Raw genomic sequence first — 27,542 nt, forward strand, 5'->3', positions numbered from 1 at the left:
TTTACAAAGCTGAAGGAGGAGCTATTATTTGGCGCGATCTTAAAATTCCAGTAGAGGGATATATTCTGTACTGCTTCGGATTGCTGTGCCAGTGTTTTGAAGTATTCAACTGTAAAAGCCATCCTGCAGATAAACTGTTTTATTTGTTCATTATGAACACTTTATATGATATTGGAATTCTTACTACAACGGGTGAAAACTTTCGCCGAAGTTATGAGATGAAAGAAAATTAATGTTTTTTAAATCAAAAATAAAACGGACGTAGAGCAATCAGTTGTTCAAGTTTTTTTTCCGAAATTTCAAATAAAATATTTTAATCATTCAAAATTAATTTTCTGCTGCACTGAACTGTAAAAATTACTGATTCAATCAGTTGGTTTAACCGCTGGTTCGGTAACTTTTCAACGTAAAACAAATGCTGACTAAACAGCAATATTAACTGAATCCTCATCAACATTTGCTGACCAGTACAGTTAAAAATGACAATTCGAACAAACTTCAGTTTTACCAGACCCTGTCAGCTTGGAGCGATCTCAATCTTCAGTTCAGCAACGCCATCGCACGGCGTCTCATTCAACATGTCATGTAAATTGTATGGGTGCGCAGCCCTGCTATTTTGGCGCGTACGAATTTGACATTTCTCTCCCCTACTTCTATGTATGAGATTCGATGCGGAATCACATGAGGGCGACATGCTCACAAAAAAGGATGTTGCCAATTATTTGTTCGGGAAATGTGAGAGCTGGATATCTTGTTAATATGATGTCTTTGGTTTTACTGAACGTTCGTCAATTAATAAATTACTGAACAGATTACCGTACGTTCAGCTGTGTAAAAGTCGGTAGAATATTGCTGAAGTCGGTAAAGAAAACTAAGTGTGTATGGCTCTAGTTGTAAAACACAACGTTAGATTGTCCATAACATCATCTTGACGAATTAATGCAGACACACAAAAATAGCACTGTGTTTATAAATGTAAATGACTTTGCATTTACAGGGTTTGAAAATAGAAGCACAGCGCACCCATACAATTAATATGATATGTTCAATGTGATGCCGTGCGATGGCGTTGCCAAACTGAAGATTGATTTCACTTCAAGTTGACAGGATCTGCAAGATATCAAGCTTTCACTCTTCACGAACAAATCGATAGTCCCACGATTAAACGGCCTATCTGCAAATAATAGTTTCTTTTTGTTTACTTTTTCTATCATGATTTACTGGATTGATTTTATATTTGACGCCTTACTCTTAGCAATACTTGCAAGTTAAAACCACAAGCTTTCGATTTATACTGGAAACTTTCACGAAATTGAAATAATGGCTCCGTAATTATCGAAAGAGAATGTAAAGAAAGAGAGGCTTTCATTTGCCCTTTTGTCGTGGGACTATCCTGGTGTCGCTAGAGGTAATTGGATGGTCAATGGGACCAAGAGCCATGAAACAATCAAACAGTGCTGGCAGAATTTTTCAGAATTGTTTCATTCATGTAAAATGAGTTGGGGAGCTGAGATGAATAGGGGTACCGTTAACCTTCACATTTAATTCTTTCTGACACTAAATTCAAAAATGTCTGTGTGCGCGATCGAACGATCAGGTACCAATGATTATAATGTTTATTTTCAACTCTGAACTAAGAATTAAAGAAGTTTCGGATGATTTGCTAATATGAAAACCAAGTTTATTACACAGAATTGTATATTTAGTTTACGTACATCTAGCCCTTACTTTGTTTTTTTTTTTTTTATACTAAAGAGTTTTTTTTATCAAGTTTCTTTACTATTTTCACAATTTCACATAGAAAATTTGGTAATTTTATGTATTGGTTGTAATTCGCAATTTATTTCTTAATTACTTATAAGTTTTACACATTTATTCACCTAATTCGAAGTTTTATAAAATTTCATCAATCGAATCTTTCGCAATAGATGCTAAATTTTAAATATATTGATTAAATTTACGTTCTTTCTAATGAAATTGATACAAGTGCTTTACTCATCTTCTAGATGTTTCGTGTTAGAGAATACTTCCGATTTGTGCTAGTTTGCCTACTGCTTATAAATTCTCGAATGCATTGTCCTTGCGTATGCTCGTTCGTAAACCTAAGAGAAGTTTCGTTTCAAACTTTGTTACACACAAGCAGGATGATGAAAAACACAAAGATCTCATACTGTGATTGAATCTCGAAGATAAAATTCACGATTAAATTACAAAATAGATAACAGTTTGTAGAACATTTTTCGTTTGTAAAACCTCAAAGAAATTTTAATAGTTCGACGAATAAATGAAAATAATCGAATATAAACAGAAAAAAAAGTTTAAAATTAATTACTACGAGCGAGCTTTTATGGCACCATTCAATAGCTACCACGTATCTTTTATATTCTTGGAAGTACAACAGTGTAGTTGAATTTTTATTTTGCGTATGTCTTTATTTGCGAATCGAAGGTAAATTATCTAGTCGGTTCATTTCGTTTGATATTATTGCGTAAAATTTTATACAATCCGATTTTCATTTTGGATACAGTGACTACTCGACTCGACTGAAAAGATTGATTTTTTAATTTTTTCAAAAGTTTCCAAGGTAGAACAAGTGTGAAACAATAAAATAGTGATGGGAATGTATCAGCGTAGAAGAGAAAGTCGAGTATGTAAATTCTGAAACTCGAACCCGACTCGTATGCGAATGAAAATAAAAAATCTTTACCCGTACGCAACCCGAACCCGGAGTTTTTTTCAAACCCGGCCCGTACCCAAAAACAATATGAAATTTTTTACCCGAACCCGCAAATCTTTTTTCGGGGTTGAATACCCGAAACCCGTTCGATTATAAATTCAAATTGTTTAATCCGATCCCGACCCGTATCTGATTAAAAATAAAATATCGTCATCCATACCCGACTCAATTGCAAATCGTTACAGTGAAAGCGAGAACTGATGTAAAGCGATACTCGGAGTGATTCCCGAGGGATGTCGGATGATCGATCGATCGATAAAAAATATATTCGATTTGTTGGAAAATTATATGCGATTAATTAATAATCGAATAATTCTAAAAACCCTACATTCCTTGTTGAGTCATGCAATTTGTAATGTTTCCGTTTTTATATTGCACTACGCTGGTGCAGATAAAATTGTGGAGTCTCAGCAACCTCAAGTTTGACAAACGTCTGTTATTATCTAAATTGTAAATAAAAATTTTACTGTACATTCGCCAAAACTTTTACTGTATGTCCAGCAAGTAAGAATTGATCAATTACCGAGATTCCAGCTATTGAAAGTAAACAAAAAAGTCAGTTCTATTTTATCGAAATTATAAATATTCAATGTGTGGTTAAGGTTTCGTTCTATTCTAGTATAAACGTGAAAAAATACAAAAGATGCAAAAAAAGAAGGTTAATGAATTTGTAACCGGTAGTACTCAATTAAAAAATCAAAAATTAAAAATAGTTCATCCGTTGACTCGCATTTCACGCAAATCACAGTGAACATATCCGATTCAATAGGGATTTCGATACTCCTCCGGACCAGAGAGCAAACACCTTCATCAAATTCCGTAATAACTTCTTGACAGTAAATCCCGTAATAAGTTCTTGACAGTAAAAGCAGGCTATGTAAGGCGATTTCTATAAATAACAATTTGTAGGTTAGCCAAATTTTGTGCTAGAGCACATAACCATTTTTATTATTTTTACGTTTCGTCTTTGACTCATCAGTGCAGAGCAGTTCAAATTGAACTGCTTAGTGTTGTAAACTCGGCAGTTCAATTTGAACCGCTAAGCAGACGTAAAGTTTCTGCTATTTACAGAACACTTTTTGTTTTGCAACGAAGTGCAATGTCTTTTCTGACGTGCCGAACTGCTGAACTGCTCTGCACTGATGAATCAAAGACGAAACGTAAAAATAATAAAAATGGTTATGTGCCCTAGCACAAAATTTGGCTAACCCCTAAATGACCAAACCTGCATCGGCCAGAAATAGTCGAAACACGTTTTCGTTCGGTACGTCAGAAAAGACATTGCACTCCGTTGCAAAACAAAAAGTGTTCTGTAAATAGCAGAAACTTTACGTCTGCTTAGCGGTTCAAATTGAATTGCCGAGTTTAGCACTACGCAGTTCAATTTGAACTGCTCTGCACTGATGAGTCAAAGACGAAACGTAAAAATAATAATAACAATTTTTAGTTATTGTACTCACTGAAAAGATAGTAGATTCTCACATCTTCCTTTTGGACTACTTCCAAAATATAAACTTCATTTTTACGAGTGGTCATAGGAAAACTTCTGTAAAATATTACGTCAGAAAATAACTGCTTCCTTCCAAGCGAAAATGTAAAGCGTAAATGACAGTTGTCTTGCCGAATTTCGGCAAAAGCTACCACATATTTCAAAATTTCGGCAAACGTATTTGCTGATTCCGGCATAATCGTCATTCACTGATGAGTTCAGCAAAAAGTTATGCCGAATTTCGGCAAAAAAATACACTTTGCCATAAAAACAGTAAATATTTTAGACGAATCTAGGAAATCATAATATTGATTACTGAACAATCAGCAAACTTGTGTGTTGTCGATCTGTCTCAGCGTTTTGCTTTACCGAGCTCGAGATAGTCATCGATTCTGCTATCAGCGCGCTGCGTTTAAGCTGTACGGTCGCACCAATATAAAGATTTTCATCTTGACTTAAATTTCGTAGCAATGGCTGAACAATTAAATAAAATAAAGTTTGTTTGAAAGCAGCTTTTGGGATGCGAATATGAATTTGGGCCAAAAATTAGCCTAAAGTCGTGTCAGAATCTATGAAAAAAGTATGTTTTGATGAGACTATTTGAATGACAAGAGAAAGGTTATAGTTTTTGCCATTCTCATATAGAAAGGTTATGTAATCACTGTGAAAACCGAGTGGGCGGCGTGTCATATACCACAAACGAACTCGAACGAAATACAGAACAGAAGTGTTTCAACGGGGGCAGAGGTATTTCGCCGTTAGTGTCATTTCCCCGGATGCCATTTTACCGAAAAGGCCCCTTGCCATTTGCACGTTGCTCTAATTTTACATACAAAATAATTGGTGTATCTACCAGACAAAATTTGGCAGCTCGTTTCCGTTAACTGGGCGCTAGTGAAAAAAATGACTAATGCGTCTTTGCCGTATCGTTTTGTAGTCGTGTGCTGTCTGACCTCGCTACCGCTTGTTCGGACTTAGCAAAGGCACAGGAACCTAACTTTGAGTAAACCGTGCTAACGAGGTGGCTACAGGTTTGTGAGCGTGAGTTCGTCGAATTTTCCGGGGCTTACGATTTTCAGACGAGGAACATATTTCTTCGTCTGAAAATCGTAATTTCAATATTTCCCTACCTAAAGAGCAGAATCAGTGTTCGAAGCGTTAGGCAGTAAAACAGCCGATCTTGTTTAAAAGACCACTAGACTCGAATGCACAGTGTAGTATGTATTAACTGTCGTTTTTATCTTGTTTGAAAAAAGTGAAACTTAAGTTATGTGAAACAGCTTTCTACGAAATGACTAATTCGTCGAAATGTCGTTCGGCGAAATGGCGTTTCATCGTTCACATCGGGACTAGAAATTAATTGTTGCACCTGAATCCTTTTCATTAATGAATCGTAAAGAATTTCGTCTCAGAATGGCGGAAAACTGTGAGTATAATTAAACGTGTATGGGCGTCTGTAGTTATTTCGGGAGAGCGCATCCGTTTAGCGAAGTTTGGTAGAATAATTTACTGAACATTGTGATACTCTCATTAGAACAACTGCCAAATTGTCTAGATTCAGTCTAAAAAGAACGGGTTGCGGCGTAAAAGCTTAATTAATGTCAAATATGCACTACACATATTTCCATTTTATCCTTTGAGTCTATGCGTTAGTTAGATATAGCAGATCTAACTCTTTCTAATATTCTTTAATGAAGAAGTTCTGATAATTTTGGGTACCTTAATCTTTTTGGTGGTTGGTATAATTTTATTCGTTTTAGAAACAGAATCTGAGAACAATCTAATCGAGTAGTTGATGTATCCGTTTTTTTAACAGTACTACATGGAATGAAAAGTCCCGGGCCTACTATAGAAAAGACGAGAATAGAATAGAATAGTAGAATGCGTATTCATGCATAAAAGCAACGGTGGAATTGAATGATTTGCGGTATGGATTGGTCCACCATCCCCGGTATTCTCCAGACCTGGCCCTCAGCGACTAATAACTATTTCCAAACCTGAAAAGGTTTCTCCGGGAAAAAAATTTCGTTGTATGCTGAGATCATTGAAGAAACGGAAATCTTCTTTGAAGGCCTTGACAAATCTTTGTTTTTTTGCCAAAGGGCACCAAATGTTGGAGGGCCGATGGGTCAAATGCATCGCTCTAGATGGAGGTTATACTGAAGAATAAAAAAAGTTTTCACGGTAAAAAATCGACTATTTCTTTGTTGGGCCCGGGATTTCCCATTCCATATGGTATAACGGAAATCATAACAGAACAAAATGACAACAATAACAATCGAACATAATGTTTGAAACAATGATGTGATATAACAAAAATAAAACAATAAACAAAAATAAAACATTTAAGAGTTGTTATCTCTTATTATTCTTCATGTCCGTTATTTTTTAAATAAAGTTTCTTCTAACTTTTTCGGTCCTTAAATACACACTTTACTCTTTAAATATATGTACTTCCGCATTTGCCTAGTGAAATAAAAACAAAAAAAGTTCTATTACGAACAGGAGAAGATGCTCTTTGGCATCCATCAGTTAATCCCTTCCACGTGAATCCAGTTCGATCCGACTTCCACATTTACAAAAAAAGAACTTCAGATTTATACTATTTAAATATAAAAATAGTTTTCAGGATTACCATTACTCCGGCCAGCAACGCAACACGTCCGTTGATCATCTCACAATATTGCGACCGTAATTCGTAGTGCTTTTTGCTAGTTTGATCGGCGGCGCAATTTGATCCCCTTCAATTACACACCAGCTTCGATTACGGTTGAGCCACCAGGGGGACTGTCTTTCAGCGGTTTCTGAACGATATTTCGTTTTCCAGCTCGCACCGATCGCAATTAGAAAATTAAAGGTTATTGGGTTTCGTCCACTATTAACATGATCTGATGGGTAGCTTCCTGCGTACTTCGCACGCACTCGTTTTGATGAGTGATCCAGTCTTTTCGTTGACAGAACGTTGAACAGTACGGTGTCCGCCGGCACAGCGAGCACTCTGCCAGTGCTTCCCGGTTACAATTGGCGCACTGAAATGATATAAATGGGAATGTTATTGTAGAATATGTTTTGAGTGCTCTGCTTGAAAAAATGCACCTAATGCCAAAACACTCAGCTTATTCTCCATCTAAAAAGAATAATCCGATCGGCCATCAGTTCAGTGACGATGACAAATGTGCCTTTCTCATTGACGTTTATAATAGAAAATAATATAATTAACATTCAAATTTTTCGAGCGAGCTAAACTTAGTTAAACAACATTTAGCCTGGATTGAATCAATACGACTCAACCGTTAACTTACTCGTGAGTAGATGTACTTTTCAGTAAATTGTAAGTGTTTTTTGGAAACCATTTAGAATCACTTTATCTAAAATTTGGTTATTGAGCAGAACCCTGAAGTTGCTAACAAAAACTATTTGTTGCAATTGAATAAAACTAATAGTGTTATGAACATTCAATCCACTACAAAGGGAAAATCAATTGAATTCGCTATCAAAAACAATGTGCACTATGTGCATTACGAGAACGTGAAATACAGTATTCCAGTGTACTTGAAATTGTGATATAGAAGTACGTTTGCATGATCTTACTATGGAAACCTTCCATTAAACCACTTGAAAAAACAATATAAAGGGTGATTTTTAGCAGTATAGGATTTGATTTTCAAGAAAAACACAAAAAATTTTGAACAAATTGATAAAATCTTCATTGGAATCGATAGAACGATCAATATAATTTAATGTTTGAAGATGATTTCATGCAAATGTTGGCCGCGGCTCCACTTTAGATGAACCATACGCAAGGTCCAACTTTGACACACTCTCTCCAACATATCGGCCGGTATTTCACGAATAATGTCACCAGCCCATAATCCACACCAAACAGTGACTTTTTTGGGACACATTGGTAGCTCTTGCAATGCTTCTGGCTGGTCTTCACTCTAGATGCACAAATTTTACTTGTTGACGTATTCATTCAACCAGAAATGAGCTTCGTCGTTGAACACAATTTTTCAGTAAAAACGTGGATCTTCCTCCAACTTTGCCAGCACCTATTCATTATTAAATTATAGATCAATCGATGATTCATACTTAAATTATAGACCAAATTAAACATGTTTGACAATGACACAAGAAACGATTCACTCGTGATCTGTCAAAACCAGTGCTGCCAAAAAGATACCAGGAAAAAATCACCCTTTATTTCCAAAATGTTCATGAATATTGACCCGGTATTCTAAATCATTGGATGATTCACTTCAAGTGACTGTGTGAAATTTCCAACATTCATTTAAATCTAAGTCTGTGTTCAGTATCCGGAAACTAGGGTCCAGTATAGCCGAAGTAAGTTTGTGTGATCATTAACTGAAACAAGACGTGAAAAATTTACTGAATTGTTATCAAAAATTAACTTCTACTTACATCCTTCAATCACACTCTTGAATTTTATTTTTTTTTTCATTTATCATCTTGTAACTACGGAATCGATAATCGGATCAAGAAAAAGTTTATGAAAGCAAAGATAACAAAGTCGTTCCATGGAAAATATAAAATTATTAACCGTAAACTAGTGAGCTTAGTTAATAGTGCAATTTTATTAATCATTAGTTCGATACCTAATCTGATTTCTTTGCGGAATGTCGCAGTCTTTCAACATTGTTGGTCATAGAAAAATCTACAGTTTTCAATATTCTGTTAGAGTTCCACAAACAAATCTGAAAAATTCTCTTTCCACTGCATTTAACAAATTGCTCTTTGACCAAAGAAAATAAAGTAAATGGTATTGTTGATTTCAAGAACCTTGGCCGAACCCGAATGACACGTCGGTTAAAAGGTCGCTTATAAAAAAAAAAAGAACTTTGGCTTTCCATAATGCTTCGCAGCAGTTGCCAACAAAGTATTGAGTATTATTTTTTATGACCTGCCAAAAATTCATGACATTCTGATGTATGTTCCACGAGGTGCAGTGAACGACGGTAGTCTAGACATTCTCAAAACAATGGCTTCGAAACAACTTCGTATGTTGATTCATCATTGCTTTTTGATAAAAGCAAGTGCAAGCAAAGAAATGGCTTAAAAAGAGCTACGGGGACTCTGCTGAAACGAACAGCCATCTGTCGGTAATATGTTAAGTTTAAACGGGCTTGTACTGACACTGAAAATGCAGAAATGTCAAGCCGTCCAAATAAGGTAATTACACCGGAAACCGAGAAAAAAAACACCAAAACGTTTTTGATCACAGGGTGTGCAGTACTTTACTTACGGTGGCCCAAAAACAGCAACGATAACAATGGCGAAATTGCATGAATTGGACTTCGAATTGCTGCCGCACCCAGCATATTCACCGGATTTCGCCCCCACCTGTTAGGAGGCCTCAAAAATGCTCAATGGAAATTCTACTGCAACTAGGAAGTCATCGCTAGAACTAACGCTTATTTCTAGGTAAAAGATAAACACAGGAACAGGAATGGTATTATAATATTAGAGAATCGTTGGACTGTTTGTGATGCTCTAGAGAGGGACTATGTTGATGAATAAAGTTAACTTTTTCCAGAAAAGTTAGTACCGGGACTCATTGATTCACGTGTTAGACACAAACTATTTAAAACTATTGGATTCAATTTAAATCGATTTTTGCCTTTCTCATATAGAAAGGCTATGCAATCACTGTGAAAACCGACTTTTTAACCGAGGCCTGGAGGGTCGAATGTCATATACCATTCGACTTAGCTCGACGAACTGAGCGAATGTCCGTGTGTGTATGTGTGAGTGTTCGTCCGTGTGTGTGCATGTGTGTATGTATGTAACAAAAATATGCACTCACTTTTCTCGGAGATGGATGAACCGATTTTCACAAACTAAGATTCAAATGAAAAAGTCTCATAGTCCCATAGTCTGCTATTGAATTTCATCCCGATCCGACTTCCGGTTCCGGAGATATGGGATGATATGCACAAAAAATGATAAAAATATGCACTCACTTTTTTCAGAGATGGCTAAACCGATTTTCACAAACTAAGATTCAAATAAACGGTCTTATGGTTCCAAAGTCAGCTATTGAATTTCATTTGGGTCTAACTTCCGGTTCCAGAGTTACAGAGTAATATGTGAAAATTAGAGAAAAAGTGTGCATTCAATTTTCTCTGAAACAGCTCAACAGATTTTCACAAACTAAGATTCGAATGAAAGCTCTTGTAGTTTCCTAAAAAAATAATTCGGCACTACTGGACCTCCCTTTTCCTGTTCCAGAAGCACCGAAAGTGGTGCAGAAAAACTTAAAAAATATAACTCACTTCGATTTCTCTGCGATGCTTGAACCGATTTTCACATATCTCGAATTGAATTAAAGCTCATATTATCATTAAAGCTACTGTTAAATTTCATCCGGATCCGACTTCCGGTTCCGCAGTTACAGGACGATAACTGTCAAAGTTTTCAGATCGCCATATAGAATGACAATATGTACCACACCAAAAGAAGAAGAAAACACAAAACAAACGATGCGTGCTTTGTTCTATTTCGTACACGCTACGAAGAAAACGAAACGGTTACGGATATCTGCTGCTAGTGTGTAATATTGGTAAAAGACGGTGCTTCGGTTGATAAAAATTATAACTATTTTATGATCAGTACGACCGAAAGAATAAGCAAATGTCAATGAATTCAATTGTTTTGAAAAAAATATGAAATTTTCACATCCGGTAGTGCAATAATACCGTGTCGGTGGTGTAGTGATGTTAATAATAATAATCAAAATAATAATCCTACTACATGTTTTATGCTGCTGATTCATGCTGTTTAGATTGACTTACATATGCAGAAGTAACAGAAACGCAGGCTCGCTTCGTTTGTCTAGGTTTAACTAGGTTCAAAACTGTTCCAATTTTTAAGACATATTTGTTGCTGGCAAACAAACCAACTTCGGCTATACCGGCCATCTGAATCCGGGTTCGGATGAATTGAAAATGAAGATTAAAAACTGCAAAAGGATCTCACTCACTTTCCTTCAAGATGGCCAAATCGATTTTTACAAATTTATACGTTCAAAGGAAAAGTCTTTCAGTTTCATACGAAATTCCTAAATTTGTTGTGGATACTACTTCCGGTTCCGGAACCACTAGATGGATTAAAACAGGTTTCTGAATTATTAATCGATTACTCGATTAATTACTCGATCATTGTTATTGAATTTTTAAAACTATTCGATTAGTTTAATATTATGTTCAAGCTAATCGGTAAAAAATTTCTCGCTTACTCAATGATTCGGTCGATATTACGACATCCCCGACAAGTGAACGCTGGTTAGAACGTTAAATTCGCCCGAAAATCGGTGGAAGATGACGAACTACAATCGTTATTGAACGAAGATGATACACAAACACAAAAAACAAAATGAATGTCATTCAGCAAGCAATTTCTGATTGCTTGAGAGCCATGGGATAAAAAATTCAAAAGGTTGGTAAATGGGATTCACATAAACTGAAGGAACTACAGATTTTTGTAAAATAAAACCATTCTATACGTTTGGTGGAATCAGAAGGAAGTAGTTTACAAAACCTGGTGAAACAGCTAATACCTTCAACAAATGATCAACTTGAAGAACGTAATAATTATAAAAAACTGTCGGAATGGTCTCGAAGACATGGCAAAATCATTCTGCAGTATGACAACGCTTCTGTTCATCTAGCTAAAGTGGTCAAAGAAATGATTTCTTCGCTTGATTGGAAACTTCTATCATACCCCACTGTGTTTACCAGATCTGGTACTTTCTGATTACCACCTGGGACACGCACTGGCTGAGCAACTCTAACTCGATGAGTGCATGTCAATGAAAGGAGAAGATCTTTTTTTTACGGATGGTCTCCATAAATTACCCTAGAGATGGAGAAAACATGTTGGACGTGAAAGCATTTTATAGAAAAAAAAAAAAAACAATGAAATTAAACAAAAGTTTGAATTTTATCGAGTTCGTTTCACGATGATAATAACCATGTAAAAAATCAGTGTTGTTTTCAGAACCAGGCAACAAAATTACACAAATTCTTAAACTTTCGGTTTCTTGAAGTATACTGGATTTTTTTCACGTTTTCTTGGTTTTTAACACTGGAGCCTTTTCAAATTTTTTCCTCTGTGAGTTTTTGATCGTTATTATCGCTTGTTGTACTTAAAGTTACAACATAATTTTTGATTCAGGTCATTTGAAATATTATCAACGATCTATGATAAAGCTTTCAGTGGTATGAGACAACCATAAATAACTTTTAAAGTTTTTAAAACCAATAAATTTACTCCAAAGAACTGCGACATTTCATTGAATTCCATCTGCCAAATGCCGATTTGGTTTGAACGACATTCGCCCTACACATGTTGAAATTTTTTCATCGTTATTATTATCGAGAGAGAATCAGTAGGTAGATATATTAGCAGAGGCTTTGCATTCAAATAATATGAACTCGAACTTGTTAGCACGAAAGAAATGCGACAGCACTGTTCTTGTGAGAACCCAATATCGATCTCAAAGAACTAGTTATTTTCTTCCATTTAAAAGCTGGTGTCAGCTAGAGATGCCAGGGTTTTGTGGCAGTTTTTTTTGTCAGACTTTTGAAAATCATCAAAGTTTACAGACTTTTAAATACGCTGCGGACGTTTTTTTTTGGCTCACTTAGCCGATTCCGTGCATCATTCTTCACAGAGAACTTGAAGTCCGTTGGCTTTTTTTCCGAGCTTACAGACCAAGGCTGCGTAAACATATTCACAATGTTCACCTGTTGTAATTCGCACAGTTCTTTAGCAGGTCAACTTTTTATTCTCATTTGATTCCGTCTTATCAAATAGCGAGGTATCACAATTGTGAATGCGAAGTGAAATCTTGCACAGTTCACACAACGAAGCATTTAATGAGAGCGTCGTGGTAACAGTAGGAAAAGGTCGTTAACGAAAATCGAAAATAGCAACAGACCAGACATTGCTACATTGTGAAATGCGCGCTTAGGTTGTGAATTTAGATCCTTATTTAACGACTCGATTGAAAATTACTTGAAAGTTTTCAAGATTCTTGCAACACAATCACCGAGATTTAGGCTAAACCGAATTGATTTTAGATCTCTACTATAATCACATTGAACTCAACCGTACCTTTTTGTTAGCATGAACCGATCCGGGTGGTAATTGACTACTGATGTTGTTCTGTTCCTCTAGCTGCGTCACAGTCAAAATGGCAGCATCTCGTTCGCGCTGTAATCGCTCCAGCTGCCGGGTATGAATCTCGCGGGCTTCACCGATATATTTCTTCATTTCTTGCATCGCCTTGACCACCTGGGAGCAAAGTGATTTCAGGTTTTCAAAGGGTAAATTGGCTTCCGCAACCACTGAAATGGAGAAGCAAAAAAAAAAAAAACAAACACCATTAGAACAGATACGTTTGAGAGAGGGATGCACTGCATTTTATTGGGTTCCCACAAGTAGTTAGCAAAAACAATAACATACAGCGCACGTTGCAAAATATTTGTATCAATGTTTGTGTGTGTATGTGGGGTGGTAATGTGGTTTGTTGTGGCCATTACCTCCAGCTTTAGAGTACACTTACACTGTGTCGTCTGGTCGACGTACTCTGTGGCACTTTCGATTCCTTCGGTCAAAGTCTGCCATGGTTCCTCTTTGGTAGCTATGGCCATTTCGTTCTCAATCTCTTGCTGCTCTTGTTGTACAACTTTAACCGTCGTCGTAGTTGTAGTTGTACTAGTGTTGTTGGTGATTATCGGCGTTGCATTAATGGTTGCCGTCGCCTGGTGGATCTGCTGTTGGACTTGATGCTGTTGCTGCTGATGTTGCTGTTGAACTTGCTGATGCTGTTGTTGGACTTGTTGTTGCTGTTGTTGCTGCTGCTGTTGTTGTTGTTGTTGGTGGTGGTGCTGTTGTTGTTGTTGCTGCTGCTGCTGTTGTTGCTGCTGAACGACATGTTGATGACTAACGGTGGTGTTTTGCTGATTGACGGTTGCCGTCGTGGTACTGGTGTTGCTGAGCGTACTGTTGCTGATGTTGTTGATGTGGATGTTGTTATTACTAGTATTAGTATTGTTATTTACAATTATTCGTTTCTTTTTCTCTGCTTGATCTGGCTCAATTTGATTGCGTCGCCGCCTCTTGTAAGGTGTAAACAGTCGAACAGGGCCAGAAGCGGCTGAAATTAGAAAACATATAGAACCGTACTTAGAAACAGTTTTCTAGGATTTTCCGTTGAACTTACCAGATTCGTCGTCGCAACAAGCCGAACAGGTACAGCTGGTGGCATGTGGCGTCAGGATTCCTTCATCGATCAGTGCCTGCAAACTGCGCCCACCGTAGCGTATCGAACGCTTCCAGTCTTTGCTCGAGCCTCGACCGCTGATATTTTCAAATTCACTTGGAGTGTACCAGACGTCTTTATGCTTGATGCACTTCCCACGCCCTCCAGACCCGAGACGGTCTTTGTACAGGTCACCGGTTGATGTCTTACATCGTACCGGCAGTACATCCAGGTTACTCAGTCGATCAATCAGGTTATTGGTTTCTATGCGATATTCTTGCTGCTGGGAATGCGACTGTGCTTGTATTTGCTGCTGGTCCACGAGATCCTGTTCGTCTTGTCCAGCGTTAATCTGCTGCTGTTGGTCCGATCCTTGCTGTTGGATCACGATATGTGTTGGCTTGAGATCACCCGTCAGGTCCCCCACAACGGTGCTTCCCGACACAAAACCATTGTTATCCACACAAATCATCGGCTTGAAGTGCTGGATTTGATCATGAGTGAGCACATTGAACGTTGTACCGCCGATCAGTGTTCCTACGGGTAGCGAAACCGGCACCTGGACAACCGTATTACCCGACTGTACATCGGCTGTGGTAACGAGACGCGTTCGAGGAGGTAAGGCAACCTACGGATATTTTTGTTAGTAATGCATTGAAGTTCACGTTTGAACTGCCCTCGTGTTGATTTCATTGATAAAAGGCAAAACACGTGAACAGTTTTTTAGTTTTTTTTTTCAGGTTTTTATTGGAGGTCTGCCGCTAACGAAATAGATTTTCTTTCCTATTTTTATCGCGTTATTAGATTATTTTTGATAGTACCAAGGTCGCCAAAATTTTGAATGTTTGATATTTTCTATTAAAGTCTTCTATTAAGTATTGTGCATTACATTTGATCGATCTACAATACAAAGCATTTAGTTTTCGTGTGAAAATTTGAAAAACCACAAACATGTCAACCGAGAACACAGACTCTGTTCGCCTTATTTTATATTTGCTTTTATCCGACGAAATTACATCAGTGCCAGTGTAATTATACACTGATAAAAATTTGCACGGTCGATTCATATGTAAGCAGCACTTCCAACCAAAGCGATTTGTTTTAAGATTTCATGTGCAATTTCACTAAGATGCCAGGTCAGATTATTTTTCACTTAGCATTGATGAGTTTTTCCTTTGGATGTGATGTGTTTTGCTATTGAATCGAACTACATGTGCTAAACTCTTCAAATGTCTGCATGTGCAAAACACTTGATTCGCTCAACCGTGTTTCAATTGAAATCTATATTGAAAACAATGTGACATTCATATGAAATTCATCTAGAGGTAACGATATATTTTATCGTTTTGATGTGCATTTCACATTAATGTAGCATGATTTCCACTAAATATTAACAGTTTTTACACTCATTTTATGAGTTAAGTGTATATTTTTATGAATTTCATGTGTTCTACAAGTAATGATAGTTCAAATGTTTTGCACATGATGCTAGCGTGCAAATTATTTTCAGTGTATTTAGAGCGCTGGTTGAGGGGCCATTCCAGCGCTGCCAACTATACCGATTCATCGGTATTTATACCGATTTTTGTACTCGATACAGGAATACAGATATTCTCCCTCAAAATACCGATATTTCAATTTTCATTCTTTTTTTTGCTCGCAAAATCAGTTTCCTCACTAAATCGATGTTTGATTTTTCGAGATAGATATTTCCGCCAAATACAGATTTTCGACAAAATTCAAATAATTCACTGTCCATACAGATAAATACCGATTTTCGGTTTTGAATTAGGTTGGTATGACAAAGGGTGGTGGTGGTCTTACTTTACTTGAGGCGTTTTTTCAACATTCGCCCTGTGGAAGAATGGGCAGAACTTAATCGTGAATATTTCGAGTTGTATTAAACGCAACAATATAATTCTTTCACCATGCTATTAGAAATATGATGAACTATAATTAAATTTTTAACAGTGCGAGACAACCACAAATAACTCAAAAATTAGGTTTTCTTAAATTTTTGGAAACAATGAGGCAAACTTATCACGTTGTGAGATAGTCAGGCACATATCAGTCCCGATGTTCAACTGGTCAAGTATACTACATGGAATGAAAAGTCCCGGGCCTCTCACAGAAAAGGCAGTGTGTTTTAGTTTCGAACCGTGCATATTTTTGTTGAGAACAAGCCTCTAGATGGCCTAATATCGAATTTCATGACAATCCATCCACTAGTGTTTGAATAACAGCTGATCGTGTCCGACGAGTTCTAGTTTTCATCAAGCTATGGAAAAAGATGCACCAGAGCATATATGAATAAAAGCAACGATGAAATTGAATGATTTGCGGTACGGATTGGTTCACCATCCCCCGTATTCTCCAGACCTGACCCCCAGCGACTATTATCTATTTCAAACCTGAAAACGTTAGTCCAGAGAAATAAATTTGCTGTAGTCATTTCAGAAACGGAAGCCTATTTTGGAGGCCTTTTCCAAAGGACATCAAAATATTGAAATGATTCAAGTGTATCGCTCTGGATGGAGCTTATACTGAAGAATAAAATAGTTTTCGCGGTAAAAAATCGACTTTTCCTTTGTTAGGCCCGGGACTTCCCATTCCATGTAGTAAAATCATGATAAAAAATCGATCATTTCTTCTTGGACTTGACACGGAACTGGACGTCGTGGTAAGGACGGAGCTTCCACAAACAGCAGCAAAAAACAGACATTCTGCGTTGTATAAAGCCTCAAACGCTCAGGTCGTGCACTCATTCGCTTTTCGGACGTCGTGACGAGTAGTTCTCACCTAGCAGTAGCGACAACAGATCATTAGTAATCGCATTCAGCTTCTGAATGTTGGATCTGGATTCGGCAACTGAATTTCGGCATGGTTTCTATAACTGAATTAAAAAACTGGACTCCAGTTCCAGAATATAGGTTTCGATTAAAAAACAAGATTCTGGAACTGAATCCTAATTCTGCATTCTGTAACTTGATTTTTGGAAATGGTTTTTCAACTAGATTCGGGAGCTGAATTTAGTTCCTTAATTCATGTTCGAAATTCAAAACCAGAACTGAACTTCTAAATTTTGGGTCAAAATATGACTTTTAGATCTGGATTCTGAAGCTAAATTATTGAGTTGAACTCCGAACCTGAAGTTTTTATCTGACTTCTGAACTAGAATTCATTTCCTGAATTCTGTTTCAGAATTAAATTCCTGAATTCAGTTTCAGAATTAAATTTCTATATTCAGTTTTAAAGCGCAAATATTCAGATTCGCAAAATTGAGAACTCAACGGAACTTGGATTCTAGAACTATATTTCGGAATTGAATTCAATTCATTAACTCAGGTTCGGAATTCAAGTTCATAATGCAGTTCTAGAAACTCTACTTGGTCTAGATTCCGAACCTGAATTTTGAGCCAGTCCCAGCTTCCGAATTTAGCTCTTGCGTTTAGTTCCTAAATTCTGTGAAGAATTCAGGTTCTGGTGTAGATAAACAAATGATGGTAGAAAATACTCAGGAAAAAAGGCAACAGTTGTAAACATCGGATAAATTCCACAAATCGATTCTTTTTAGAACCATTAAACTATTTTCAAACGAATTATGCAGTTTTCCTCCACTAAGTATTTAAAGCTACGAAAAAGGCGGGTAGGTAATGTCAAAGACATAACTGGTGGACGTGAATACGAATAAAACTGACAAAATTCTTTCATACTTCTAAAATATTACGCTGGCGTATAATTCAAAATGGCGGCTTTCGGTTTGATGATATTCTTTTAAATCGTTATATAATTTGTTTTATTTTCCGGACGGGTTTGACAAGTAAGTCTTTGACATTAATGTCCCACTAATTCTTCACTTTAATACAGCGAACCTAGATGACAAACGTATTGTCGTGCATTTTTCATATTTAAATGAATTTGCGAATGAATTGCTGTTCCGCTTTATTCAATTGTTTGGTTAACTATATTTGTCGTAAATAAGTCGTATTTTAGAAGTGATACATCGTAACAATTCTGAAAGCGAAGAAGAAAAATTGCGAAATTCACACAATCAATCAACTAATATGAACGATTATCGATATTCGGATGTTTATGAAAGAGACACGCCAGTTTTATTCGTATTCACGTATTCGATCTTTGCGCCGGATACAGATTTTTCAAAAAAAAAAAAATACAAGGATCAGCCCCATGGGGTTGTTCGAACCATTGATGTGGAACAAGGCAACCAAAATTTCTAGTGATCTACAATCAAACAGTTCAATCAATCGTCACTGTTTTGAATCCGCAATTGCACGAGAGTTTGCTTAGATTGGTCTTGATTTGGAACCAACACCGAACATTGTTTCTCTTGATTTGTATTTGTTTTATAGCCGACGAAATTACACCAATATCCCAAATGTATGCAATTATATCTTTGTACATACTTGCGATACAGATTTCGATATTAAGGCTTCTCTTCGCCAAGCTTGTGTTCAAGTTTTGTATGCAAGCAGTTGTTTTTATAGCGTTAAGTTTCTACCGTTCTGCGGTTTCGGTTGAAACGATAAACGTTTTATCATTATCAATCGAGTTCATCTTATATAAATTAGAAATTAATCATAAGCACTCAAAATTTATCCTGGGGCAGTGTCAATTTCTCAGGCGAAATGACGCTACGCGTAGAACTGAAACGTTAGCTATAATTTCGCTTCCATTTATAAATTCGCGTGCTTCCAACAGTTTCGCTTTTGCATACTGTCCCTTTAATATACTTACTCTTTCAAAACCGTCGTCTATGGCAGGGAAATCCGATATGCCGGAGATTTTTAGCAGAGAAAATATGACACTGCTCGCTACTAATCAAAATTTCAATCATTTTTAATTGAAAAAACGTGGCCTGATAATATGTTTGATCCAGCTATATTATCACTGATTGAAAGAAAATTGTAGGTTTAAAAATGAAAAATTTCAGTCTAAGTGGTTAGAAAAAATGAAATTTACGCTTGACGTAATTTCTTCGGTGATGACACAATATTACATCTACTATTAACATGTAAACATAAATTTTGCGTCTGTATCGATGTAAGCTTCAGGTAAACTAACTGTGAAGTTAACGATATGACTTATCTATACATGTTTTGAATTGTGAATGTAAGTGAATCGTAACGCTCCTTTTATGTGCATGCAAATTTTTCCAAGTGTGTATGAACGGTTCCTAAGGAGTTCGGGCTTCCGTTATTTAATCAATTCACCAACAATTTTTGTTCCAATTTTGTATGAATGCAATTTTACTCATGTGATAAATGGGGTCAAAGTCACAGAAAAGGACAGTCAGACTCCTTAAAAACAAACTAAGCAACAATAGCGTTTTGAGAAACGCAAAAGGGAATCGAACCCAGATAGTCAGCGTGTAAGTCGATGGTCTTACCTATCACCAGACACGGCCAGCTTGGAGCGAAATCAATCTTCAGTTCAGCAACGCCATCGCAATGTAAAAGATATGCATGGATGAAGTATTTCACGTTAATGGTGACATCTGAGACAGGAATCAACAAGAGACTTAGAGGTTTCCTATTAGGAAATTTGGATGTTATTCAAAATAAAGATATTAATCCTTCTTGAAAATGGTAGTCTAATGTTATACGTTTATGTTGTTGATGGATACTATCGCCTATTTCAATAAAAATACTGTTGTTGTTCCGTTTAATTCCAATATGTCACGTCATTATACTCTCACAAAGTCACGATTTTCATAAAAGTGTATCAAACGCTATAATACAGATACGTATTTTGGAATGTTATTTACATCCTTCTTCAGTGTATCGGTTTTATAAGTTTATTGCCTATTTCATATTTGACACGTACTAAGCAATAGTTAAAAGACACCAATCCGTCACCTGCAGGATTTTTTTTTTCTATTCCGAGAGGCGTACAAAAATTCAACACCAACCAATCCAGATATATTTAGTTTTGATTGTTCGAAACAAAAATATTTGCAGTGAAATTCTTGTATTGCTATAGACAGTAACCTAATTCTTTCAAAATGCCGTTTGAATATTAGAAATGTTTCTTTTAGTTAAAGATATTTCGATAACTAACACTAGTTTCCACTGGAATAACTCAAAATTTATTCAAAGAAGAATGGTTTTCTTCACAATTTAGAATCGTTTCCAATATTGTTAGGAAGAACTGATGAAGTAGTAATAGTAGAATCGAATAGTACCGAACACACAAAGCCATCATTAAACGGAAACATTTCTTTAAAGAAGCATCAACCAAGTGAAACGCCTAGTTATGTATTTTTTACTAAAATAAATTATGTGGTATCCTTTGTTCACGTTGGACCAAAATGTTCATGCAAAATAACACATAAGCTTTTCACACTAATGTCCAAGGCTGCCTCCATTTCACGGTACGTCACATGGCGATATTCCATTATCAGATTATTCATAGCATCGATGGTTTCTGGCAAAACAACTGATTTAAGACAACCTTTTTTTAATTTATTGGCAAGCGAACTAAGACTACTTTTGAATTCGTTATATCAGTTTTTTTTTACAGTCGCATAGGATGGTGCTACATTGCCAAAAGTCGAACTAAGTTGATTGGATCACTCTTGTCTTGATAATCCACGACAAAAAATCGTAATAAATCATTGCACAAAAATGTTTACGATTTAATTCTATTTTTTTTACTGAGGTAAAATTTTCAACTCGCGCACAAAACAAATAGCGCTCAAATGACAGCATGTTCTGAAGATGGTAATGATTAAAAATGTCAAACTTCATGATGGAAACGTCAAATCTACCGAGCAACACTTAGTGCTAAATACATAAGTAACAAACTACGTATTAAATATGTTTGACAGATGTCATACCAACAAAAAAATTAAGTATCCTTCACACCAAATGTTCATTACCGACGAACGAGCTTGAGTTCACTTCGATTTTCGTAATCTCAATATTCTTTGAACTACATGAAGGCTGTATTCGATGAAACTGCTACAGAAGAAAGTGATAACGAAATACTCATTTCAAGTCAGAAAATTTTGAAATTCACAGGGAACACATAAAAGCATATTAGCTATGGTTTTGCAAAGTTAGTTTATTCAACTTCCTCTGCTAGACTAAATTGCCGCACGTTGGCCTCAGTCGCTGTTACACAATTTCCTCCACCCTTTCCTAAAATCCTAGTCCTTTATGAAAACCTTCTCTGATTTCTGGAGAGATTGGTGGATTTGCCTCCTCCGGCACAAATACAACTAACACACCAAGAAAATTTTGGTAAATTTGTCGACTTCTTCTTCGGAACATCCGGGCGGGAGTTGCCGATGAAAAACTCCAGACAGCAGTTCCCTTTAATCAGACCCTGTCAGCTTGGAGCGATCTCAATCTTCAGTTCAGCAACGCCATCGCACGGCATCACATTCAACATATCATGTCAATTGTATGAGTGCGCAGTGCTGCTGTTTTGGCGCGCACAAATTTGACATTTCTCTCCCCTACTTCTATCTACGAGATTCGATGCGGACTCGCTTGAGGGTGCCGTGCTCGCAAAAAAGGATGTTGCCAATGATTTGTTCGGGAAATGTGACAGCTGGATATCTTGTTAATATGATGTCTTTGCTTTAATGTACTACATGTAATGTACCATGACTTTGTATTTCGGCTGCACAAACCACTCGCGGTGCTGCTTTCTGCCCACCTTATTATTCTAATTATTGGTTCAGTTATCCGAACGAACCAAACAAATGAAATTTCCTTCTTGGCTACGTCCCGAGTCGGAAAGTTCGGTTTGCACTTGAAGTAATCCCTCATCTTCCTTGCGTTCACGGGGTCGAATTCATTTTCTTACGGCTGCCGATTCGGTTAGGTATCCTTGAACGATTTTACCATACAAGACACAGTGGAATTGTCGATTCGCAACTGTTTCGCGCAACCCTATGAGGCTGATCTAAATTATCCGCAACATCAACCCATAATCCTTTGTCGATGCACTTCTTTCATGGAAGCTTTCTCGATAACCTCTTCACATCTCAATCTCTTCTTAGTGTCATTAGGTTCTACGTAACACAGAGAACAGACGTCAAGTAGAGTTTTCAGTGTGTGTAAGAAATTTAACGGTTGTTTGGCATTGTGATCACCAAGTAGAAATTCGCCTATAGAGGCGCTTTGAGCAGCCCAGCAATGCGCTCGAGCTCGCTTCATGCGTGCAAAATCGTACGCAAGGGAGATTTTAAGAAAATTTTTACTTGGGGACTGCTTAAAAAACATCACGCCAAAACCTCGCATAACTTCGGAAATTCACCTAAAAAACCGCGTAGCTTCTCAAATCCACGTAGAAAAACGGGTAACTTAGTAAATCCGTGAAAAATAACTAAAAAAATTATCATTCCAAATGCCTTAGAAATGCCTGAAACGTCTAGATCAGGTGTAATCTAAAAAATCATTTTTTTTTTGTTTAAATAATAACTTTGTTAAATTTTAAGATTTCCGAAAATAATCGATTTATTGGGAGAAATATTCGAGAGCTTGTAATCGATTAGTAGCACGAATGCTAATCGAATTGATCGATATGATTTTATTTAAAGTGGGAAAATAAAATTTGGCTGGTAATGTAAGATGATCAAGGCTAATTACTTTCTAAAATTTAAATTTCAAGATTCAAAAATGTTCATAACCAGTTGATTGTTAGATTTTGATTGGTATTTTATCTGTAATCAACTTAGGTTAACTATAATCTTTTTTAATCGGTGGAACTGCTCTTCCTATTGTGCCTACTTGAAGGTGTAGTGGGAAATCGTATTTCGAAGTGTTCGATCGAATAAGGCAAGAAAAAATAATTCGCTCGATAAAGACATACAGTTTGTAAATACTTATGTTACACAACCGTGCACAGCTTAGATGTATAGTACTTTAATCAATCGAGTAGCTGTTGACATCAAGAACCCTTTGTGCTCTATTGATTCAGATTTACTTTATCGTTCTAACATCCCTACAAAAAGGTGAGATTCATGCGTACTACTTTGCATTCTATTGCTTATATTATGAAATGACTAAGTTTCAGTATTGGGAAAAAACCAGAATTTCGAAAGAACTTTTTCACAAGTGATTTTCAGACAAAAAAATCATCGATCAGAAAACTTACTGCAGAAAAGTTCAGTACTGATTATTTGCAAACGCGATTCTCACTGAAACTGATATCATATAACAAAAAATCAATTGTACAAACCTGAACCTTCCTGTGCTCAATTTTGAGCTTTTGAAATTTGATGTTCTATTGATAAGTGGTGATGTATTCAAAATTTATTTGGTGGTGGGGTAATTTCATCAATGAAAGCAGAAAGTGCTGTGATTAATCATAGTTATAATGATAGTAAAAACATTGAAAAAAAAAACAATCATAAAGCATGCTATGCAGCTGATTAAAAAATATTAGTCAATTTAGCTTGAACATCATACGCGGAAGTAACAGGAGCGCAGGCTATCGCTACGCCAGTTTAAACGCAGCGCTTGCTGTGTGTTCGAAACCGGCAAATTTCATGCTAAATAGCGTTTTATAAGGTTCATTCTAAATAGTGCAGTGTAATCAACCAGCTTGAATTAAAGCAGCCTTTCGTCGCTATAATCATTATTCCAGGACAAAATTTTTGTTGTTCATATCGACCGACCTACGTGCATTGAAAACTATTTCTCAGTTCCGAATTTATTCTGAAGTTTTTTTTTATGATGAAAATATAATAATTAAATCTTGCACGAATCACTTCGGTGTCGAACTAAAACGTAAAGGTTAAAAATTCGTCAAGTTTCGCCAACAGAAAAAATCTCTTGTGAACTTCGAGCTTCCGATTATTGTAGATATTTGTTTCGTGAATGAAAATCTCGAAAGTGATTTCTTCCAGTCACTGAGTTTTTTTTGAAAATCTCTTGAACTGAATGATAATGAAATGAACTTTTTTGATCATTATTTTCCCCTATTATTTAAAATGCTCCCGTTGAAACTGAATTATAAATATTTTCCACTACTAATCGATTAGCGAACATGATTAATCGACAATAATCAAGCTTTCGAACAAGTAATCGATTATAAGATAATCGATTACATGAAAAAAATCAGACATCGCTGAGCGCCATTTAAAAACAGTCATCAATCTGCAGAGATTGACATTTTTATGCACTGTGGCCAACAAGAACATAACTACAGAATAAGTTTAATACACAGAGTATGATTGCTATTCAATCAATCGACTGACTATGATTAGGGATTACTTAACTGCGACACCCGTACTGGAACAATATTGCCAATACTCTTTTAAGTTTCTCCTATTATTATACCAGTTTGCTGTCACTTTCATGTTCATGTGGCAGGCCGTTTGTTCGAGCGTTTTGTTATACTATAACTCGTACACAAAACAAGACATTTCATTGAATGTTGCTCACTACTAGCTAGCATGGGGCTCATGCTCACAGAAATCTATTTCAGTGCATATGCAAATTTGTTATAAAACTAAGTCGACTACCTTGGCTTGCGGCTCCGTTTTCGAATTATCTGTACAGTGTGTTTCGCGAAACAAAATAGAAGAAATCGGGGTAAACTCGGTACTAATCGAGAATTGTTTCTATTACGTTGCTGTATCTTTGACCCGGGTTACTATTTGCACATATCCAACTGTGTGGTCCATTTTCTCCGTACTCCCCTACATCGGTTTACGTTAAATTGTAGGTCACAATAAAAATACAGTTCAATACTAATACATATGCCGAAAAAGAAATCGAAAGCTGTTACACTTTGCTCGACTTTCAACAATTTAGTAACCTTGTTGACTAAAAGGGATTGTTCGCTTTTCCATGAAGTAGTAACCAAGCTTTCAACCACGAAAAGGACTTTTAAAAATGTAAACAAAAATTCCTATAGGAAACTAGCGGCCGAACGGATTCGTCTCGGCGGTAAACCGAGTTCAATCGGAACTTCGGTTTGTTTATTTGTTTCCATCGCCACATGTTCAGTGGCAGGAACAAACCGAAGAGCTTCGAAAACAGATGTAGCGCAATCACGAGAAACCGACCATCGAACATAAAAAATGTAAACAAAAATACTTTGAAAAATATTCGTACATCATCGACTCCCATATCTCGGACACTCGGAGTGAAGAACGAAAGATCACGGCCTTCTTCGCGTTATCCAACACACATCCACAGATTGTTCCCATAACATTTTCGGTCGTGCTCGTTCAATGCGCTCTCGCTCACACGCATCAGTTTCAGAGCGCATACGTCGTCGTGGCCATCGACCGATGTTGGCTACTTCGTAGCCATCTATCGAAATCGTGAACACCGAATGCGACAGCGAAACGAAAATCAAAAATGGCTCCGGTAGGGCAAAGTTGCCAAATACATTGTGTTCGTACACAATACATTATTCGACACTAAATTTGGTGTGGGTTTTATATGCAGACTTGGGAACGAAACATTTCCTTGGTCGTTGCGAATAAATTCATTGATCAGTAAATACACCGCGGCACTCTACATATTTAAAGAATAATGGACGCTCGAACAATAATGGAACCCATTCAGAAAATCAGTTTTGAATGTCACTATGTCAGGATATTGAGCTTACGACTATTTTATTCAAACCAGTTGTAAAATCAGGCTAATTAAAGTAGAATTATAAAACGCTTTCTTATGATACACAGAAATTGATTTCGTAAGATTACTAACGATCTATAAAAATACACAATTTCGCCTGAATGTACTGGTTTGATTTAGTAATTTGAAAAGTAGAAATTCGTTATCGTTTTGAGCTGTTGTTGGCTTTATGGTTCCATTTAATGTTGTGTTTCGCACAGATCACATTTCATATACTAGATATGTCAAAAAATCGATTTCGCACAATACACGTCGATTGGCAACACTTTTCGTCGTTCCCGAATGGGGCCCACATGATGGAGGAATTTTCGTGTCGCGATGTCGATCTACCGACTGCTTTCCTCTCGTTCGCACTGACACAACTACCAACGCGCGGCGCACCATTTTTCCACGTCCACTTTTTTTCTCTTTTCCCCGTGTGACCCAATACACACGCGAATTGCACAAAACATCGATCCCCGATCATTGCAGATCCTTCGGAAATCCCGTTTTTACACTATACACAGAATGTTTCACTATTCATTACTAGAATTTCAGCGGCAGACCTCCAAAAAATTGTTGCGGAACGAAGCAGCGCAACTTTTCCATTTCCCCTCAGGTTTGGTTGCTAGTGCTCGTGCATTGATTACCTCATCGCCATTTTCAAGTTTGACATGTTCTTCGGCTTCGTCGGAAAGTTCCGGAATTTCCGAATCCATCTTTTTCGGGTTTCGGGAACGCGAACGGAGTTTTGTTGATGTAGCTAGCGATAATTTAATTGCCTCCCGATCGTGGAGCGCGCGGATAAAATATCCGTAGAACTCACCACACCGATGAAAACGACAACGACGACGACGACGGCGACGAGACGGAACAAGCGAAAAAATACGGGAAAAGCTCGCCTTTTTGACACGACCAAAGCGAGAATGTGTACGAGTACGCGTTCGTTTCGACGACCCTAATTTTGCTCTAGTCCACTACAAAACTTACTACGCGAATGTGGCTGGCCTTCTTTGTATGCCATTTGCTTGCACGAAGACGATGGTTAACTATACTGACGTAGAGAAAAAAAAGTGCAGCAATCAACCACTCTTCCATACAGCGTTGCCAGTTAGATTGAATGAATTGTATCATATTGGACAATCCAACGGTACTTGGTGTAGTGGTGTTAATACATTCATGTTGGAATTGTGCTTTGTTTTCGAGTGCGTATGGTAAAAGTCACAGAATAAAGGGGCGCTCCATATAAAACGCTACAAGCTATTGTTTTTTTTACAAAATGTGTTTTTAATAACTGAAACTACGACTGCAATCATATTTGTTTATATTATTTATTATTTCATATTTAATTACATTAAATATTTCATATCTTATCTTACAATTGTTTTTTCTAGCTTTGAGTTTTACAAGGTCGATAATTTTGAATAA

The 27,542-nt window shown here is 36.8% G+C and overlaps 1 protein-coding gene across 4 annotated transcripts; it reads right to left on the reverse strand.

The window, feature by feature from the left end:
• Positions 1 to 1,706: 1,706 nt before the first annotated feature.
• On the reverse strand, positions 1,707 to 27,227 carry LOC131434685 (deformed epidermal autoregulatory factor 1-like). 4 transcript variants are annotated; one of them, XR_009230379.1, is made up of 6 exons: positions 26,765 to 27,227; positions 14,473 to 15,139; positions 13,813 to 14,406; positions 13,362 to 13,594; positions 6,862 to 7,255; positions 1,707 to 6,792 (listed from the first exon to the last, which is right to left on the reverse strand). XR_009230379.1 is itself a non-coding variant. In XM_058601676.1 (5 exons), the coding sequence occupies exons 1-5, from the start codon at positions 26,831 to 26,833 to the stop codon at positions 7,085 to 7,087; spliced, it is 1,734 nt and encodes a 577-aa protein (XP_058457659.1). In that variant the 5' UTR covers positions 26,834 to 27,227; the 3' UTR covers positions 1,707 to 7,084. The 4 variants fall into 4 exon arrangements, 3 of the variants coding, with proteins under 3 accessions (XP_058457659.1, XP_058457660.1, XP_058457662.1); XM_058601676.1 differs by having other exon boundaries at positions 1,707 to 7,255; XM_058601677.1 differs by lacking the exon at positions 26,765 to 27,227 and adding an exon at positions 25,605 to 26,637 and having other exon boundaries at positions 1,707 to 7,255.
• Between the last annotated feature and the right edge of the window lie 315 nt (positions 27,228 to 27,542).

The sequence above is a fragment of the Malaya genurostris genome, chromosome 3 (assembly GCF_030247185.1).
Source record: "Malaya genurostris strain Urasoe2022 chromosome 3, Malgen_1.1, whole genome shotgun sequence".
Classification (NCBI taxonomy): domain Eukaryota; kingdom Metazoa; phylum Arthropoda; class Insecta; order Diptera; family Culicidae; genus Malaya; species Malaya genurostris.